The sequence below is a fragment of the Cheilinus undulatus genome, linkage group 8 (genome assembly GCF_018320785.1).
Source record: "Cheilinus undulatus linkage group 8, ASM1832078v1, whole genome shotgun sequence".
Classification (NCBI taxonomy): Eukaryota; Metazoa; Chordata; class Actinopteri; order Labriformes; family Labridae; genus Cheilinus; species Cheilinus undulatus.
In genome coordinates, this window is record NC_054872.1 from 3,509,741 (window position 1) to 3,524,675 (window position 14,935).

General features: G+C 41.5%; 1 protein-coding gene across 2 annotated transcripts in view; it reads left to right on the forward strand.

Annotated features, from left to right (window-relative positions):
• The window catches only part of LOC121513375 (zinc finger containing ubiquitin peptidase 1), a 30,841-nt gene extending 24,124 nt beyond the window's left edge, over positions 1–6,717 (forward strand). For both annotated transcript variants that reach the window (XM_041793099.1, XM_041793101.1), the window contains exons 9-12: positions 766–931; positions 2,751–2,908; positions 3,853–4,073; positions 6,563–6,717. In XM_041793099.1, the coding sequence (XP_041649033.1) occupies positions 766–931; positions 2,751–2,908; positions 3,853–4,073; positions 6,563–6,610 (593 nt within the window). In that variant the 3' untranslated portion in view covers positions 6,611–6,717. The remainder of the gene's footprint in view (positions 1–765; positions 932–2,750; positions 2,909–3,852; positions 4,074–6,562) is intronic.
• The last annotated feature ends 8,218 nt before the right edge of the window (positions 6,718–14,935 follow it).

Consider the following 14,935-nt stretch of genomic DNA (forward strand, 5'->3'; position numbering starts at 1 on the left):
ACAAACAGGAGCCTCAGTAGCGTGCGGAAGAACCATACACAGCCTCAACAGCCTGGCTCCTCCTCCTCATGCTGGTCACCAGCCTGGTCACACACTGCTGTGGGTTGGCATCCGATTCCTCAACCAGCATTTGTCGCAAGTCAGCCAACGTGGTTGTGTTGGTCACTCTGGCACAAACAGCACGCCCAAGCTGATCCCACAAGTGTTCAATGGGGTTGAGGTCAGGACTGCTGGCAGGACATTCCATCCTCTCCACTCCCAAATTCTGGAGGTAGTCTCTGATAAACCCCGCTCTGTGGGGGCGAGCGTTTTCATCTTGGAGGATAGAGTTCGGTCCCAGACTGTGGAGATATGGGGTTGCCACTGGTTGCAGAATCTCATCTCGATATCTCTCTGCATTTAGATTGCCTCCAATGATGAAATTTTCAACATATCCTTATTTTAGAAGGCTAAACCAGCTACCATCACACCTGTGTGATTTTATTCAGGTAAAAAGTTCTAGAAGCTCCAGTCTTCCCTTTGTGGCTCAATCACATGACTGACTTTTGCTCTCTTTCCCCAAAGTCCGTCTATAAATGGGTAAAAGGAGTTCCAGGTATGCTGCTCCTGATTGTATTATCAGGTGGAGAGGCTTATAAAGCAGTGGTTCCCATGAGATGGGGCTCTCTGATTGGTGGATCAGCAGACCAATCAGAGTCCAGACAGACGGTTTTTTATTTAAGTACACTTTGACATCCTTTTATTTACCTGTATCCTCTCCCACAGAGCGGACCGTTCCCAGCATCCCTCGGCTGCAGACGATGATGGAGGTGGCGTGGAGAGAAGGCATGGATGCTCAGGGAGCATCCCACTTCAACCAGCGCCTGCAGGGGACCAGAGCCTGGATCGGAGCCACGGAGATCTACAGCCTGCTGACGTCTCTGAGAATAAAGTGAGAACATTAGACTGTTGATGACAGATTCAGCCTGTGGGCATTGGGGACTAAGAAACCAGACCTGAGGGCCTGAGGGTCTCCCCTCCCTGTATGGAGAGCCAGTCTTCTGAGGGCCAATCCCTTGACGGCCCTTCTTTTGAGGACCTGTCCTCTGAGGGCTGGTCCTTTGAGGACCTGTCCCCTGAGGGCCGGTCCTTAGAGGGCCCGTCCTCCTCTCTGTACTCTTTCTGAACTCAAACAGAAGAATGAGTTTCCGTCCTAATCCTAACCTCTCTACTCTATCCTCCTTTACATTGCTCTCAGTCTCCCTGCCTTGTTTAGGACAGCATGTCCTGACTGCAGCAACAGCATAGAAACTCTGCTTGATTACATTGGACACTGTTTAGTATCCTGACAGCAGAGCATGGTAGGACTCAGTCCAACATTTTTCCCCATCATCCTGTTCCTGTTTTTCTGGCCAAGGCTCCAGGATGGTCCTACAGGGAGATTATCTCAAATTCACATTCCTCTTTCCCAGAGCTGTTAGTTTGTTTAACTGAGTAACAGGGTTTGTGGTGCATTTATAATATCTTTATCCCTGGTTCATATACATTCAGGACAATATCACTGCAGCCCTCTACTGATCTGGGCTTCACGGCAGAGACTGCAGACTTTCCTCCGAGAGAAACAAATGAAATCCTGACCTTTTTTCACATGGAGTTTCCAAACGAACAGGCTTTCTTGTGTTTTGTACTGAGGCTTCTGTCCAGCCACTCTGCCGTGAAGCTCAGGGGTTTAATGGTGAAGCGTAGTGAGTGTACTGCGCTACGTGGTGTCGATGCTCAGGGGCAGTTAGGACATGGAGTTACTGAAGTTCTGACTTTAGAATCTCTTTCTACAGCACTCTAACTCTAGTATTGACTGAACTCAATCCAAACACTGACAGAGGGAGATGCACAGGGACTAAAGTACTAGTCACACCTGTGGACCTCTGATAGTCAGCGAATCACTCTGACATCAGTGTTCGGTGCATTCACTCAAGATAAGTGAAGTCTGTAATGTCCTCAAATTTCTTTGGGAAAACATGAGGGTGCTGCAGGAATGAAAATAGTGAATTTTTATTTGTAAGGTTTATGCAAAAAAATGTAATGTTGTGCATGTAATGCTCTGCAGGTGACATTTTCTTCATGTGTCCTATACAGACTGTTAACCTCATGTTAATGAGCACCTCATGCTCATTGTACTTTAAACAGCTTTTATATACAGGTGATGATGTTGATGTTAGGCTGAGCTCTATAAATTTGGGTTCTTTGCGTATCCATGACAACCGTCCTCTCAGATCAGCTGTTGCAGTCTAACCACTGAATGTTGAGCAACACATTTCAAATCATACATTGTGTTGCATATGAAATGTACAGTTAGATAATACTGAAATAAGATCAGGTACTTGTTAAAGCTCAGGTACTAATTAAAGTAAAATAAAGCCTTTTTGCTCGGGAGCTGAAATTAACTGATAGAGAAGCCCTATTTATAACCTATATTTGTCAAAAATTTGCTGACAACCTCCTCCTCTCTATTATTATTATTTTTTAAAGGCTCAGATGCTATAAAAACACAATTACCACCCTCAGTCACAGAGATGTTTCATACAGGATTAGAAATCCCTGTGGACCTCTGTGTGCTGGAATATGGTCTGTAATTTACCCTGGAATTTTTACTCCAGTATTATAGACATGGTTACACGATAGAAGATTAAAAACACAGACATCCTGTGTGATCATTATTAGATGGTGGTTATCTGCAGCCTGCAGTGATTGTTCTCTCTTTGTGTTTTCAGCGCTCGGATCATTGACTTTCACCGTCCCACGGGTCCCGCTGACACTCACCCCCGCCTCTTTGAGTGGGTGAAGCAGTACTTCAGTCAGACCAGCAGCTCCAGACTTCCCCCCAGACTGGTCCAGACCTCACTGCCCCCCCTTTACCTGCAGCACCAAGGTCAGAAACAACACCTGATACCTGAACTAGAGATGCAGCGATCCACTTTTTTCCAGTTCCAGTCCCATTCTGATATTTTTAAAGATCATAATATTATTCAGATTGTTTTTTGGTGGTATTATATGTCAGGTAAGACAGAGAATAAAATATAAAAGTTAAAATTATTCCCAATAAATGTATTTAAAATTTGTGCTGACACATAGAAACAAGAGGAAATGTCATGCTTTCAAACTAAATATTTTAATTAAAAAAAACTATAGAAAGTAGTGCTTCTGAGACTCAATAAAAAGTTTATTTAGGTGTTCTTGTGTTTCAAATACATGGGCCAGACGTGGCCATCAAACAGGCCGGGTGGATCCGGCACTGTGTAGTTCCTAGAGCACCTCCTCTTTTTGCATTCTTCATACGAGATGGAAATAAAGTAACGTTGGTTCAGCACGTCGATCAAAGGCTCGTAGGTGTAGAGCAGAAAGCCTTCCACAATAAGGATGAGAGTCTCCTCCTCCTTAGTGTCAGGCTTTGGGACGATCTCAGAGTCCAGGGTGTTATTAATTTGTGCTGACACATAGAAACAGGAGGAAATGTCATGCTTTCAAATTAATAGTTGAATAAAAAAAAACTATAGAAAGTAGTGCTTCTGAGATTCAAAAAGTTTTTTTAGGTGCTCTTTGGAAATGGGATTCACATAGTTTACGTGGAATTTTGTGAAATTTTTTTGTAATTTTTTGGGGGAATTTAATTGGAAACTTTGGGGAATTGGCTTGGAAAATAAAAAGGCTTTCTGATAAAGTTCTTCTAAAACATTTAGGGATATCTGAAGAAATTTGGAGTACCTTTTGTAGGACAATTTTAAAACATGTTTTAAGAATTTTCAGAAGCATTCCAAACAAAAGCTGAGGTCTCACGAGGATAAACTCGTCCTCTTATGGTCCATGTTGTTTCAGGTCACAGCCGCTCCATCGTGGGTCTGGAGCAGAAGAAGAACGGTTCCCTGTTTCTCCTGCTGCTCGACCCGAGCTTCTCCACCACAGAGACCAGGAAGCTGCTGAACAGAGACACCACTGGCTCCGCCCTCCGACACGTCAGGAAGTCCATTGGCGGCATGAAGCACAGACAGTACCAAGTGGTGGCGCTGCAGGGCGTCCTGTCTGCAGAGGAGAAACAGGTGAGTGAAGGTTATTCTTGATCTGTTCGTGCACTCACCCTGGTTATGTGGAGTTAGTGCAGTAGGGGACTTGATTTGATTAAAATCAGACAGCACTGAGGCCTTTATGAGACAACAGAAACAGGAGTCCTTCAGCCAGCTACACATGATCCTCAGATCTGAACTGGTTTTACAGCGTGGTGGAGCACAGACATGAGGACAGTTTAAGCTGATTCTAACATAATCCACACAGCTGCTGTTTGATTCCAGACATGAGATCTCACAGAAACTCAGGCTGTAACGTGGCCACAGCTGGTTTCTGTGTTTTTCTTCAGGAGACATTATAAGGACGCTCCTGTTGTTACCCCGACTCTACCAGTTGCTCTTTCTGTTTAATACCCATCATCACAGTTGGGACAGAAGATGATCAGGGATGCTGGAAAAAATATGGAATCAAACTTTTTTTCAAATTCTGAGGAAAAAGTCACATTACTGTCAGTTTTTTAAAAATGTCTCAAAAAATTCTCTGAAGTAAGAGTAAAAAATCTGACTTTAATCTGAGAAGTAAAAAAAATTGGATCTCAATTAAAAAGAAATACGTGGCCCTAATCCTCCTCCATACAGCTGTGTTCATGTCAGCAGACATGCTTGTTAGCTGTATGGAAAGCGTGGTCTGCCTGCCCTCATTGGTGCTGGTGACTTGGCCCTATCCAGAGAATGGACCCCTGATAAACCCAGTGAATGTGCCATCCCCAGTTGTGATTCATTGATCTCAGTGCATGTGCGTTTGGTCCTCAGACTGCAGAAAGAATAGGACAAAGCCTGTGTGATGTCAGCCATCTGCTAACAACAGGCAGACTCAAACAGCTTTTGAAGCCAATCCCTGGTGGCCTCCATATTAAAATCATTGTCTCCGAACTTTGGATCAACCTAACAGCAGACAAGAGACCGCCCACTGAGCTGGACTTCCACTAGAGCCGTTCTTCTGGAGCTGGCTTCTGCCTGTCAAGCTATCTGTCAGTCAAATAAGATGCGCCAGTCAGTGCGCAGTGAGGTTTTTTCCTTAATATAATCGAAAACGTTGTTTAAAAAAAAAAAAAAAAAAAAAAAACATACAGTGAGAGGACATGAAAACATTAGCTAATGAACCAGGCTGTAAAACAGTTTATTTCTAGTGTAAAAAACGGCTTTATAACATGTGTTGTGTACGGGACTTCTGCTGGTCCTGCTGCCAGCCTCAACTGCATGCATTTTTTGCAGTTCTGCATTGGCTTCATTGTTCAGGACCCGAGGTTGCCAGTGCTTCCAACTTCTCAGTAAGGAAAGTAGCTATGACATGATGTCATCACCTAATTTGCATAATCAGCGGTATGGATTTAATTTTAATGGGTGCTGTAGGAGAGAGGAAAAACGTCATGAAAGAGACCAAAATTGAGTAAAAAGACCCTCAGTATGTGTAGAACTACGAATGAAGTTGGCAACTGGCAAAAATGACTTGAGAGATACTCTGGTAGAGTTACTTTAATTTTTATTATTCTTTTTATTATTCTATTTTTCTTAGAAGTTTAGTTTTCTTACGTTTGGTTTAGTTTTAAACTTTTATGGTCTACTTCAAAGCCTTCAACAAATCCCATTGAAACATTAACATTTTTATCCATAACATTTATAATATATATTTTTTGTATACACTCTTCATTCACAATCTAAATGGACCAAAAAGAGAAGATAGAAAAAAAATGTGAATGCGCCTTCACAGTGCGGTTAATCTGCAGTCTAGACATTTAGGCGTTAGCATCTCCTGCTCCAACTGCAGCTGAGACGGACTGCTGCGTGATGACTAGGCTGCTTGTGAGTGCTTTGGGATGGGGAGGGGCCCACAGCTGCACCCACTGCTCACTGAGAGGAGCAACAATGATGTGTGCTTTCACGTCAGAGTCTCCAGAAGTCTCCAGTAACAGCAGAAAAAGTCACTAGATTTATCACCAGTTGCTATTTTGAAAAAGAGTTGCTAGAGGGGTCTGAAAAGTTGCTAAATATAGCAACAAAGTCGCTAAGTTGGCAACACTAGAGGTTGTCGTTTGGTTGGATCAGTAGCATTGGTGCTAGCATCCTGGCTAACACTTCCCATATTTTGGAGCTGGAGAGTGTGTGAAGATATTATTGAGCCTTATGTTGAAGGTGGTGAATCCACTTTTTAACCCATTTTCATCTTTTTTTAATCTATTTTGCCACTTCTTGCTGCTTTTACCAATTTTCCACATGTGATACCCAAGCTTGACTTAGTTTCCCCTACTGTATTTTCTGGCATCCTGACATCTGTCAGTACTTTCCTAACTTACTTTTATTTTATTTATTTGAATGTTTTTAACCAGGAAAACCTCACTGAGTTTAAACATAAATTAAATTCAGTTTGTTTCTATGATAGGAGTGGTTATTATTCAGGTTATAAATAAAATAAGTGACCATGGCATTGGTGATCATTTCTGAGCATGATCTGTTTGTGTTTTCAGATCAGCATCTTGAAGTCCAGGACCCTGTGTGCAGAGAAAATCCCATGAAGAAGACACTAGAGTGTCTGCTGCTCTCTGACTTCCCTGTCAGCATGTTTGATTATTTAATGTAATAAAATTATAATGGAAATTTTATTTTTTTTAATAAATGAGGTTTTCTTCATCGTGTGCAGTTTATTTTTGTTGGTGAAGCTGGAGATGTTGGGGAATTTTTTTTTTACCTCAATTTTTGCCATATTGTAGACCATAATTGACAACTTTTGGAAAAGTGGGTGGAACTAGTGAGGAGTGAGCTCACCAGGACAAAAGACAGCCAACATGAGGGAACAATGGTTGGCATGTCTGTGTCTGAGACTATGTCATTCATCAACCAATCTGTTCTAAGTGGCTCACATTTAAACCAAACTGGTGCCAACTGTAGAACTGTTTGGGAGCCAAAAGACTGGCTCTAATTACTGAGCTGGGACAAGTGATCCAGATCTCTAAAAAGAGATGGGATAAATTTGACAAGTTACTTCTTGAAATGAACCAAACATGATAAGACAAGTTAGTCTTAATGGATAGATATTTCTAGCTCTCATATGTATATTGACCAAAAAATTTAGAAGATATCTGCATTTTGACAATATTTTAAGTTATAAACTCACCAGGACGCCACCATGTCGTACCCCGCTCGGTAGTGTGATGTCATGAGGCTTCGGCCGTCATCTGCCTCTACTTTTTCTACGCATTAGTCACCCATCAGAACTTTATATAATGAACATGATCACAGTGGTAGGGAAGGGGAAATCAGAAAGTCTTCACTCTCAGCAAAAATAAAAGTGAATGTACAGTCATGGACGAACGTATTAGCACCCCTGGATTTTTTCCAGAAAATGCACAATTTCTCACAGAAATTGATGCAATTACAAATGTTTTTATTTATGTGCATTGGAACAACACAAAATAACAGAGGAGAAAAAAAAAAGACAAATTGACATAATTTTACACAAATTAAAAAAAAAATGCTCTGGACAAAATTGTTGGTATCCTCAACTTAATATTTGGTTGCACACCCTTGGGAAAAAATAACTGAAACCAATCACTCCCTATAACCATCAACAAGCTTCTTACACCTCTCAACTGGAATTTTGGACCACTCTTTTGCAAACTGATCATTGATCTGAACTCTCCAGCGCTTTGTCTCCAAACATTTCTTGGTGCTTTTTGAGGTACGTTTGGGGTCATTGTCCTGCTGGAACACACATGACCTCTGACACAGACCCAGCTTTCTGACACTAGGCCCTACATTAAGGCCAAAATCTTTTGATAGTCTCCAGATTTCATGATTCCTTGCACACAGTCAAGGCACCCAGTGCCAGAGGCAACAAAATAACCCCAAAATATCCACCATGTTTGACTGTAGGTACTGTGTTCTTTTCTTTGTAGGCCTCCTTCCATTTTCTGTAAACAGTAGTATGATGTGCTTTTCCAAAAAGCTCTACCTTAGTCTCATCTGTCCCCAAAATGTTCTCCCAGAAGGATTGAGGCTTACTCAGGTACATTTTTGCAAACTCCAGTCTGGCTTTTTTTATGTCTCTTCGTCAGCAGTGGGGTTCTCCTCAGTCTCCTGCCATAGCGCTTCATCTCATTCAGATGACCACGTATGGTCCCAGCTGACACTTTTGCACCCTGAGTCTGCAGGACAGCCTGAATTTGTGTGGAAGTTGACTGAGGATGTTTATCCACCATTCCAACTATCCTGTGTTGCATTCTTTTGTCAGTTTTTCTCTTCTGTCCACATCCAGGGAGATTAGCCACAGTTCCATGGGTTATAAACTTCTTGATTATATTACGCACAGTGGACAAAGGAATTTCAAGATCTCTGGAGATGGTCTTGTAACCTTGAGATTGTTCATATTTTTGCTTCTCTGCTAATTTTGCTTCTTAAGTCCTGAGACAATTCTGGGCTCTTCTTTCTCTTCTCCATGCTTGGTGTGACACTCACAGGCACACAACACAAAGGCTGAGTAAAAGGTTGGAAAAATTCCAATACTTCCATCCATGACTGTAGTCATGGAAGCAAAAAGATGGCAAGTGGAGCTGATATTAGAAAGAGTGAGAGACCTGATCAGGTAATTTCTGAGACATTAGGATAAGATGAGGATCGGACCAGGAGTGAATAACAGTACTTAGAGCTTTGTGGTGGCCAGGACTGCCCACATAGACTCTCTCTTGCTCTCTCTTATATCAGCTCCACTCGCTGTGTTTTGCCTCTATGACTACATTCATTTTGATTTATAAGTAGTGTCTTCATTATTCTCTCCTCCCTATCAGTGTAATCATGTTTAGAATATAAAGATCTGAAGGGTGACTAATGCACAGAAATAAAGGGCTATGAGCCGAGGACCACTGAAGTCTTGTGATGTCACACTCCCCAGCAGACTTAAACATGGCCGCCTCCTGGTGAGTACATTTGAAGTTTTATTACATTGTTTTCTCTGCCTTTAAATGGATAATTCATGATAAACTTTATTCCATGCTACCCTCCCAGTGGACAATGGCCACATCCCAATTCACCAGTTTATCAGTCTTTGGTTGGACTGGAAGTAGTTTCTGACCCACTATCTTAAAGACCGCCCCAAAGTCCCTCAGATGATCTGAAGACCAAGGACAGATTTGAAGACTTATGAATGGAGACACATGAGGACAGGTTTCCCGGAACTCTTTGTACTGGAAGACACGCCCCCTTATTGGATATCAATCTCTGATTGGATGCTGCTACACAGTAACCTGAAACGCCAGATGGATTTGTTTTACACATCTGTCTGGTAAACCTCCCATAGATAGCATTTGGGAAAGGGCAGAGCCTTTAAAAATCCTGAGAGGGTGATTGGATGAATGTCCTGTCTGTCACATCTTTACGGGCCAATTAGAGCAACAAAACATGTGACATAGCTGCTACCAAGGAGTAAATCCACAGTGAACTGCATAACGCAAATCATGGTGACAGTAGACATGTCAGTACACGACTTTTGTCCTTTTTTTTTAAAAAGAAAACAGCTCACTGCTGTTCTTTGTTCTTCTTTTAATGAAGAAATGTTTTCAAGTTCTGATAAAACCGGCGCTTTAGCAGCATCCATGCTAATGTCTGCACCGGCCTCTTGTTGCTGCTCGCTTACGTCATGACTCCGTACTGCCCCTCGTTGCTGATCGGTTCTGTCACTTTCTAACTGGGTCCAAATGGTTCAGATGGGAGCTTTGCAAGATGGATTCACCAGTTAGAAACACGGAAACAGGCGGATACATCTGCTTTGCAAGGTTAGCTACACAGTGGACGTCAATGAAACTTCACAACATCAGTGGAGATTAATAATAGATGATAAATGGGCTCTAAACAGAATATAAACATCAGCAGTTTTAAAAGAGTTGATAACTGATGAGCTTGGATTTAAAGAGCGTTTGAAGTTAGTATATACAGGGAAATATTGAGAACACATTTAATAAAATCCATATAAAAGAGTGATTTACTACAGAGTTTAATCTTTTATTTGTTTTCTGATTCACCATCAAACATAAAACACATTTAAGGTTGTAAAATCAACATGATTGATGATCAGTCAGCACCGTCATCATGCAGAGGGAAAGATGTCTTGTTAAACATCGGTCTTTGGTCTTCAGTCCTCTGCTTCCATTCCTCCAGCCTCTCCATGAGTCTCTGGTGGGACGGACTAAAACTCAAGGAAAAGACTTGAGCCAGACACCAAGGCCATTTAATAGAGGAAGTATGACGTAGCCTATAAGTGGTCATTTCCTCCAGTTTTCTTCCAGTAGACAGGGTGTCCTCTCAGTGGGTGAAACTACATGTCCAACAGTGGAGAAACCGTAATAAAGCGCTCTAAAGCTCACTGACATCCTCCCTTGGGTTTCTTTGTTAAATGATTAATGGTTCAGGATTCCTCGTCTGTTTTTACAGAGGTGTTGTGGCTGTAATCAGAATAAAAACGCTCACTCTTAACCAGGATTTCTAACTATTCACTTTAAATTAGGGATGTAACGATATGAAAATTTCATATAATGGTTATTGTGACCAAAATTATCATGGTTATCATTAATATCACGGTATTGTTGAAATGTGCAAAAAGTACTTATACACACACTGAAATCATTTAACCAAGTTTTTTTTAGATAAAATAAATAACACACACAATGTACTTTGTTGGCAGAACATTAAAATATTAACTTCAAACATACAAATGTGCATTAAAGATGGCACCTTATGGCCATAAGAGGTAGCTGCACTTTGTGCAAATTGTAGATTAGATCCAAGAATACTTTTCTTTACATTCAGTGCTCAAGACTAGATCTAGTCTTACATATCTAAGAAAAACTGGTACAAAGGAACACTTTCACTGTTTCAGGTACCTTTGTGTACAATATCTCTCTCGCTCTCTCGCTCTCTCTCTCTCGCTCTTTCTCTCGCTTTTTCACTCTCTCTCGCTCTCTCCCTCACTCTCTCGCTCTCTCTGTCTCTCGCTCTCTCTCTCACTCTCTCGCTCTCTCTCTCTCTCACTCTTTCACTCTCACTCTCTCTCACTCTCTCTCTCGCTCTCTCTCACTCTTTCGCTCTCTCTCTTGCTCGCTCTCTCTCTCCCTCTCTCTCGCTTTTTCGCTCTCTCTCTTGCTTGCTCTCTCGCTCGCTCTCACTCTGCTCCTTCTTCTTCTTTGGTGTTTAACGGCATCTGGCATCCATGAAGTTGCATTACTGCCACAGAGCGCTGCAGCTTCTCCAGGAATTGAGCAGTATCACCGTGAGTTTTCAAAGTGCGGTAATCAAACATGGTTTTAACGGTAATTAAAATTTGAAATGGTAATACTAACCATCTCAAATTTTACCACGGTTTATAGTGATACCGGTTATCGTTGCATCCCTACTTTAAATGTTTGACGACTTTTTGGTGCCCCTCTGCACACAGCAGTGGCTTTTTTGATCATTTTTACACCTGAACTGAGTCCACCCCTGCCTCCTGCTCCATTGATAGAAAAATAAACCCTTAAACTGTCAGTGAGTGTGAATCCCGGTTCAGCAGCAGGTGTTTCTGGTCAGAGGTGAGATAGCGGCTGAACAAAGGCGTGTCTGATGACTAACCTGTGATCAGAGGTTAAAATGATAGAACAGTTGCTCAGAGTCATACAGACACCCCATCATCATCATCATCATCATCAGGAGTGTTAGAAGAGAGGACAAGAGCCTGACGACTGACTGCTGCTGCTTTAGTCCAGAATCACCACAATCACAGAGAAATGTAGTTGATTAGATATTCTGGACTAAAGCAGCAGCGGTCAGTCTTCAGGTTCATGTCCTCTCCTCTAACACTCCTGATGATGATGATGATGATGAAGGTGTCTGTATGACCCTGAGCAGCTGCTTGATTATTTTAACCTCAAATCACAGGTTAGTCATGAGATGCTGGAGGGCTTCTAATATCAGACACATCAAACCTTCAGAGCATGTGATTGATGAATTAGAGCTCACACAAACACACATGACATCCACACTCTCATGCAGGCGACAGTAATCTTTCTGTCAACTGAAACACAGAATCTGAATCCAGTCTGAACCCTGACCCAAAAAGAGCCAAACCATGACCTCAGTGAACCATTAGACTGTTTCTAAACAGTAACTGAAGAAGAGAGCATGGAGCAGGACGAGGAACTCTAGAAATGTTTACGGATTTGAGCACCTTGGGACCCGTTTTCAAAAAGTATCGTTTACAGTCACCAAAACGCTGTTTCCGTGTGGATGAAACGCCGATACGACAAGAAACTTTTGCATATACTCCTGAATTCGTCTTCATGTGGATGGGGCCAGAACGGACTGGAAGTTGTGCCCATATGTCACACAAAGAATCATGGGGGCTAGGAATAAGGTGGATACTTACGCAAATATGATACTTCTAATCATGTCTAGTCAGCATTCTTTGCACATCTTGCAACCATACTATCAATGCACACAGACTTGCATATACTGGAAAAATACCAAACAAGAGCTTGGATATACAGTGCTTAACAAATTCATTAGACCACCACCCAAGGTTTTTTCAAATTTGGGTCTAAAAAGGTGAATTCAGTTTGAAATTTCTCATTCCTGTTGAAAATGGTAAAACGTGGAGAGCTCACTGAAAATGAAAGAGTTTGCATTAAAGCACTTCATGATGCTGGATGGCCTCTGAGACAAATAGGGAAAGACATAAAGTGTTCTCAGTGTGGTCAAGTATGCTTTGGAGTCAATTGCCCAGACTGGTTCTTACAAAATGCACCAAGGAAGAGGCAGGAAACCAAAGTTAACTGAAGCAGATGTCAGACACCTAGTACTAAAGACAGAAGGAAGACCACTGCAGATCTTCAGGCAGAGATGAATGCTTCTAGATCAGAGTCTGGGAAAGTCTCCAGAATGACCATAAGCAGACGACTGAGGGAACAAGGCTTAAAGGGAAGAATAGCTGCTAAAAAGCCATTATTGAGGCCTGCAAACATCCAGGAACGCCCCAGATTTGCCAGGGAGCACAAACACCGGACTGTTCATGACTGGAAGAAGGTACTCTGGACGGACGAGTCCAAGTTTGAACTCTTGGGTCAGCATGGTCGTGTTTATGTCTGCAGAAAAGCTGGAGTACGTTTTGATGCCAGATGCATTGCACCCACAGTGAAACATGGTGGAGATTCCATTATGGTATGAGGTTCCATTTGTGGATATGGCGTGGGCAAATGACTGAAAATCCATGGTATCATGAACAAGAACGTCTACCACAACATCTGAGTGCATCATGGACTCCCTTCTGGACTGAATCTGATTGGTTGTGGGTTCATATAGCAACAAGACAATGACCCTAAGCATACTTCAAAGCTGTGCAGAGACTATTTGACCAAGAAAAAGGAATCTGGAGAACTGGAGCTGATGGACTGGCCAAGTCAAAGTCCGGATTTGAATCCTATTGAACAAATTTGGGATTTAGTAGATCCAAAGATTGATGGCACAAAGGTTCATCTAAAGCAAGTCTGTGGGAACAGCTAGAAACTATTTGGAACTCAATAACAAAAGAGACTGAGGAAAAGTCCATAAAAACAGTGGCAGCAAGAATGCAAGCTGTTATCAAGACCAAAGGAAACCATACAAAATATGAAGTTCTTTGGTTATTATGTGTGAAAGGGGACTATTTAGTTGTTTCAGTTTGTTATTTGCCAAATAAATAACATTTTTAGTTTCAAACAAGTTTTTGAAAGATTTCTAGAATATTTATGTTTCCTCATTTTTATGACAGGTGGTCTGATAAATTTGTTAAGCAAATGTATTCAAACATCTCTTTAAAAATACTTTCCAGTTTTCTACATTTTTCATACATAATCATTTATTCCTGTCAGTGTTAATTTTGGCAGCTATTTTTAATTTAAGTCTTAGTTTTAGTCTTTAAATGAAATGCATTTTAGTTTTAGTCACATTTTAGTCATTTCTATTCTTTTTAGTTTTAGTCTAGTTGTAGTCCACAAAAAGTCCCCACATTTAAGTCTTTACTTTTAGTCCAAGCATTTATTTTGTGTCTAGATCTGGTACCAAATCATGGTAGTGTGTTCTCTGCACTCTGCCAAACCTGGGGTCCCTGCTTTCTACAGCTGAGAGACAGAATAGATACAACTGCATTGTTTTTGAAAGATTTACCCACTGTGGAGAATCACAGATTTTGAATGTCCTACAAAAACTACATCACATTTTAGTCTAGTTTTAGTTATCTTGATGAAAACTAAACTTAGTTGTTGTCAGTTTTAGTCATCACAGATCTATTTTTGTTAGTCTTAGTCTAGTTTTTGTCAGTTTTAGTCATCACAGATCTATTTTTGTTAGTCTTAGTCTAGTTTTTGTCAGTTTTAGTCATCACAGATCTATTTTTGTTAGTCTTAGTCTAGTTTTTGTCATGGAAAAAAAGGCTGTCGACAAACATTCTTAGTCAAAGTTGACAAAATTAACGCTGATTCTGTACACTGAGAGTAAAGAAATCTAGATTAGAGTTCCTTGTTGTGTGAGCATACTTGGCCACTACAGCTGACTCTGACTCTGAGGGCCTCATACAGGGGTTTTAGGGCCCCAGAGGTGGTTAAAGCTCCTCTATCATGAGTGATTTATCACTCTAACGCAGAGAGGGGTTATCTGAGGCCATACTCTCTCATAGACTCCGCCCCCTTCTCGGTTTAAATTGTTTAGGTTATGAAACATCAGGATTAAACCAGAATAGCTGACACTCCACTGACCTCCTTTCTCTCTCCACCCCCTCCCCTCCCGCCTCCTCAGTCAGCTGGAGAACAGGAAGTTCTCTGCTCTCAGCTGTTTCCTCTTGTGCA